A 6000-nucleotide genomic window follows, 5' to 3' on the forward strand; every position below is an offset into this window, starting at 1 on the left:
GTTTCTATAAAAGGACAAAAAAAGGTGCGTTAGAGTAAATCAAAAAAGGTGGTTCTGCCCCGGAAGGATGTCTAAATCATCAGAGAAGGGTTTCCGTCTCCTCCTCCATCAAGCCTCTTCGACTTGCGCCACAGCTTCTGACTGAATGAATTTTTTTGGCAAGAATGGTTTGACCCATTTGGAGGGAACCCACTTCAAACCTGAAGGAGTGGACACGCAAGCGTATCCCCTCCCCCAGGTAATCAAGTCGAAGGGTCCCTCCGTTTTCCAGGTCTCAGGGTCCTTTATGAGGACGGGTGGTTTGGCCCTAAGGTGCAGTTGCTCGTTCTGCCCGAAGTGTCTCACGATCGGAGGATTTAAATTATCATAAGAACAATTCAGGAAGTTGATAATATAAAGTGCCTTTGCGAGGCGGACCTGTGGGGACTCCATTTTCATCGTCGAACTTTGTTGATGTAATACTCTTTTCAGACTCTGATGGGTCCTTTCCACCACAGCTTGACCTGTCGGGGAATATGGGATGCCGGTCTTATGCTCTATTCCCCATTGCTGCAGGAAGTTCCGAAATTCCCTGGACTTATACGCAGGGCCGTTGTCGGTTTTGATAACTTTTGGGATGCCCAGCACGGAGAAAGCGAATATAAGGTGTTTCTTGACGTCAGATGCTTTCTCCCCTGTGTGGGCAGAGGCATAGACTGCACTAGAGAACGTGTCTACTGACACGTGGATGTAGGAAAGTCTGCCAAACTCTGCATGATGTGTTACATCCATCTGCCACACCTCGCAGCTGCTTAGACCTCAGGGATTAGTGCCCAAACTGAGTGATGGTAATTGATGTGATTGGCACTGGGGACATGTGGCCACAATCGCTTTGGTCTGTTCGCAGCTGAGTTTGAATTGGCGAACAAGGCCAGGCGCATTTTTCAGCTACCTTCTGTTTGAGGAACTCTGGCTGGTTATGGAGCACATGGATGGAGGCACCCTGAGCGATGTCATCAGCAAGAGCTACCTGTCTGAAGAGGAGATGGCAGCCATCAGTCGGGAGGTCAGCAATCCCATCTGTGCTGCCGAGGGCTTGGGCAGGATTGTCTGGGAAACAGGGGCTCAGGACAGGAGAGGTTTCATGTGCCAAGCTTTGTTTGTGTGTTGCTGCTATGCTGTGGGCAAGTAGAAGCATCTCAAGTGAAATGGCTGCCAGTGCCCCTGCACTCACTGAACTCAGTTCTTGTACTCTTTATCTCCTGCTGTTTTGTTCTCACTCTGCCTCATGTATTTGCTCTTCTCCATCTTGCTTTCTAAACTTTTTCCTGTCTTCACTGCATTCCTTGCCTGTAAAAGCAAAAGTGCTGGTGGCAGGATTTGAAAGGAACAGCAAAGGAAAAGAGAGAGACTCGTTTCTCTCAGTCCTCAGCTAAAAAGGATAGGAGTGCAGCCAAAGCACTGTTTGCTTCTGAGCACATCCCCTGCAGCAGCAGTCATCCTGGCTGGTGTGCAGGGAACAGTCTACAACAGCAGGTGCTGTTGCTCTTTCAAAAGCTGACATGCCTTTCCTTAGAAAGGTCCTGCTCTGCAAGTGTTGCAGCCGCAAGCTCTTCCTCTCAGTGGCACTGTCTTCTGCCATTATTCCCCATTCCCCTGGAGAGGGAATCTTTTTGATTCTTTGTGCCCTTTATTTTGTGATGAAATCACATCACGTGTTTTGCCCTCCTGTTTCTGTTTCCTCTCTCAGTGCCTGCAAGGACTGGATTTTCTTCACTCCAACCACGTGATCCACCGAGATGTGAAGAGAAGCAACATCCTTCTCAGAACCGACGGATCTGTCAAGCTGGGTCAGTGTATTCTTGGTCAGGTGCAACATTCCAGGGATGTGGGTGTGGGGCTGCTTGGAGTGACTGCCAGCTCCCCAGAAATGGTGCTGGTGACAGTGCAGGGATATCTGCTGTGAGCTGGTGACACGGCTGCAATGTGTACAGAGGCATGACAAGGAACAAGCAGCCAAGAATGGTGTTGCTCTGTGTGTGTCCCTTCCACAGGGAGGGAGCTACAGGTCTAAAGCTTCCAAAGAACAAAAGCCACTGCTGGAGGCAGTGTAAAAAAATGTGGGAATTTTTTAAGTCACAATGCCATATTTCCTTGGCTAAAGACCTGAGAAAACAGAGCAGGGACAGTTGTCCAAGAGATTCAACAGCACATTCTCAGACTTCTACTGGGGAATTCTTTTGCTTGGTTTCCTATTGCACAGAATTAAAATAGAAACAGTTATTTTGCTTTCTCCTCAGCCAATTTTGGCCTCTCTACTCAACTCACCCCTTAGAAGAATACATGGAGCTCGTTAGCAGGGACTGCTTGGTGGATGGCACCTGAAGTGGTGACAGGTCAACCATATGGCCCCAAAGTGGACATATGGTCTTTTGGAATTGTGGGAATTGAAATGGTGGAACAAGAACCTCCTTACTGGAACCAGAGTCCTGCCTCGGTAAGGAGCAAATCCTCACTGATCCCGCTGTCTTTCTCACCTGTCCCATATTCTGTGTGCCATTGGACAAAATCCAATTGCCATATGCTGGAAGTACTTCCAGCACAGTGCCGTCCTAAAAATGTCCCTGCAACACACCAGCATCTGCTGTAGTTTTGGTTGCATCAGTGGGGGAACTCAAGCCTTACCACATGCAAACAAACTCCATTCTCAGGCAGCACTTGCCTTTGGGTTATAAGTGGTTCCAGTTCTTTTGTCTGTGTAGATGGCCCTAATAACAGGAAGCAAGCATCTTAGAACTACTCGTATCCTTCCAGAAATGAAGGAAGGAAACCCAAACCAAACAGAGTTTCTAAAACTGTGGTTTTCAGAGAGGGACTGCATCCCCTGTGCAGTTTCTTCTCGGTGGGAAGAAACCCTCTCTCAGGAAGCTTGCCTGAAATCTGGGCAGGAGGGTGTAGAGGCCACGGAGTCTCTTCTGTTTCTTGTGGAGTGCTGCTGAAACATTCAGTGACCATGTTTCTCTCATAGCGCAAGCCACGTTCTCTATGTCACCAAGCCAGAGCCTGCTGATGTGGAGAGCCTGCCAAAACCTCCTGTTTGTTTCCCGGCACTTTCTAGGATGGGCCTACCATTAATGCATTGACTTGAGTATCCAAATGAGCAGAGAGTGACCATAGGGATGGCACCTCCCCTTCTTCTGACCATGAAAAGTTTTTCTTTTCCACATAAGGGAAGCTGAAATTTTCAGACTGCTGAGAGACAGAGCTGCAGGTGGCTGCTGTTTGCCCAAGCAGGCATTTTCATCCCAGTACATTTCTGCAGGCATCTTAATGTGTCTGTGTGGAATGTGAGATTGTAGATGTTAGTTTTCTTCCCTGGGGATTAACTGATGGATTTCCTTTCTTTCCTTCCAATTACCATTGTTTTCAAGAACAGGAAGAAAAGCTTGATGAGTTTTGTTCTATGGCAGCTGTGCTTAATGGATGAACAAGCACTGCAGAGATGCCTTTCATGTACTATTCCTTGGAATTAGTATAGAAAAGTCCCTCTTCCAAAAAGCCTGTCAAGCTGGTGTGAATCCTCAGAGAAGCAGATGTGCTTTTGTTGATGTCGTTCCCACTGAGTAGGTCAGTCAATGAAATCAGCTGCCACGGCAAGATCTGCAGGATGTTGGAAAAGCTGTGGCTGCTTCGGGGTTTGGGTTTTTTGTTGGTAAAGAAAAGCATCTCTGGGTCTCTGCCAGGGCAGTAACTGCCACTGAAGAACAGAGGTTAAACAGTGGGATGTGGGAGAGCAGTTACAGATGTGAAAGCAGCAGGTGGAGACTCGTGTTTCCTTTTTCTCCAGGCTAAATTCATGATAGCCTCAATAGGGACCCCACAGCTGCTGCATCCCAAGCTCCTCTCGGCTTGGCTGCGTGACTTCCTGAGCTGCTGCCTGCAGACAGACGAGGAGCGGCGCTGGTCTGCCAAGGAGCTCCTGCAGGTAAAATGCAAAGGGGCTGCAGGTGAAACAGGGTGCATGGGATGGGCTCCTCCTCCATGGAAGTCCAAGGGATCAGATGAGCCCCCTTCTTCCTCACCTCCACTCTTGGTGCTCTTCAAATGGAAACAGTGAGGAATCCTAGACTGGGCTGGGCTGGCAGGGCCCTGTAAAGGTCATCAGGTGCAAGTGTCCTGCAATGAGCAGGGACATCTTTAAAGAGATCAGATTGCTCAGAGCCATTTTCCACCTGACCTGGAATGGTTCCAGGGACAGGGCAACTACAAGCTCTTGGGGCAACCTGTGCCAGGGTGGCACCATGCTGCAAAGAAACAATTTCTTCCTTCGACCTACTCTGACTTGATCCCCTATGTGTTTAAAATTTTTCACCCACATTCTATTGTAACTGGCCCTGTTCAAAAAAGTTGTCCCCCACTTTCTTCAAAGCCACTGTGAAATCTTGGAAAATGGCAATAAGTGGCTCCCTGGTGCCTGTTCTTCACACAACTGAATAACTCCACCTCTCTCAGTTTTTCCTGAGAGGACAGGTACTCTGTCCTCTGACTGTTTCTGTTGCCCTGATTTGTAATTTGGTGGTGTGCTCCATTTTATCCAATGGCAAAAGAATTGAAGTAGAGCAATGCAGGGTACAGAGACATGAAAAGGTGGTGCAGGAACCCAAGGAAGCCAGGCTGGCCAAGTGGTCAGAGATTTGGCTGTGGGCAGGAGGGGCTGTGGGGGGGCTCACTGTGAGCCTCTGAGGGGCCCTGGTTTGTGCCCCCAGCCCACCCTTGGAGGTTTCTGGCACGCAAACAGGGAGAGCTGAGGGGGACTTGTCCCAGCCCCATCTGCTGCCTGGCACGCTCAAGCAGACAGGAACTGCTCCAGGGTTACTGCCAGCTCGTGTGGCAGAGAGGGAAGTGCAGCAGCCAGTGCCACTGGGCTGTCCCTGCTGGGAAGGAAGGTGCCATCCAGCACAGGAGGGGCAGGGCATGGAAAGGTAGACACTGCTCTGTCTCCCTGTGGGAATCAGCACAGTGCTTGTCTTTCAAAGACAGGGACCTATGTGATTAGTTGAAGTTTCTTGAAAAGAAGAAACTCCAAGGACTGAAAGCAGCATTTCTAGAGCACTGGCAGGGCAAAAATCCCAGCAAGATGAAGACACCTGTTTAAATGGAAGAGTGGGATTCTGGGCCAGGTTTGCCTGTGATGGCAAGGTCGTGCACATGACAATTGAGGAGCAGATGGTCCCATTGTTCTACTTTGTGGGTCTTTGTAGGAACTAGAGGTATCCTCATGGAGCCAGTGAAGCACTGAGCTTGGAAAGTCATGGTTCACTGTTCTTTGTTGTTTTTTTTTTTCTTTTTCCTGTGGACAGCATCCATTTGTAATATCAGCCAAGCCAGCCTCCATCCTGGCACCACTCATCATTTCAGTGCAGAATAAGAAGAAGAAGTAGGAGACAAGAATTTTACAATCACGTCAAGATGTTATCTTCATAAGCAATTTAGAGTAGAACTGTAGAGTAGGATTGTAGAGTAGGATTGTTGAAGAGTTTTGTAGAGTTGAATTATAGATCAGGATTGGAATGAAATAAAATTTCCGAATCATCAACTCATTTGGAAGAATCCCCTCCTTCTGACCCTTCAGAAAACTCAACGTTTACTTCTTGTTTTTTATTGCTGCTAAATCACACTATGGCTTCTTTTGTATGGTTTATAAGTGGGGAAGGATCTTCTTCATCCATCCTCTCCAGACCACACTGTGTTTGGAATATGACCCACTGGCTTGTTTTTGCCCAGCTGTGGTATTTCTAGTGCAGGCAGAAAGGGAATCAACATTTTAAGGAAAGACCAAAGGAGTGGGGCAGCCAAGACTTCCTGTGCAGATTCAGGCCTGCAGCTGTGACTCGAGAACATTTGGTTCCTGCTATTTAGATTTGTATCCCCAAGTGCAATCTCTTTGGCAGAAGGAGAGCCTTGCTCAAGTGAGAAAGCAGAAGGATCAGAGAGGGGGCTCTGAAAGGTCTCCTCTGGTGC

General features: G+C 48.3%; 1 protein-coding gene across 1 annotated transcript; it reads left to right on the forward strand.

Moving 5' to 3' along the window:
* Positions 1-2330: 2330 nt before the first annotated feature.
* Positions 2331-5575, forward strand: LOC135299891 (serine/threonine-protein kinase PAK 3-like). The gene is made up of 3 exons (XM_064419296.1): positions 2331-2476; positions 3827-3964; positions 5340-5575. Exons 1-3 carry the CDS (start codon positions 2354-2356, stop codon positions 5418-5420), a joined length of 342 nt encoding a protein of 113 aa, XP_064275366.1. The 5' UTR covers positions 2331-2353; the 3' UTR covers positions 5421-5575.
* The last annotated feature ends 425 nt before the right edge of the window (positions 5576-6000 follow it).

The sequence above is a fragment of the Passer domesticus genome, chromosome 4 (genome assembly GCF_036417665.1).
Source record: "Passer domesticus isolate bPasDom1 chromosome 4, bPasDom1.hap1, whole genome shotgun sequence".
Classification (NCBI taxonomy): Eukaryota; Metazoa; Chordata; class Aves; order Passeriformes; family Passeridae; genus Passer; species Passer domesticus.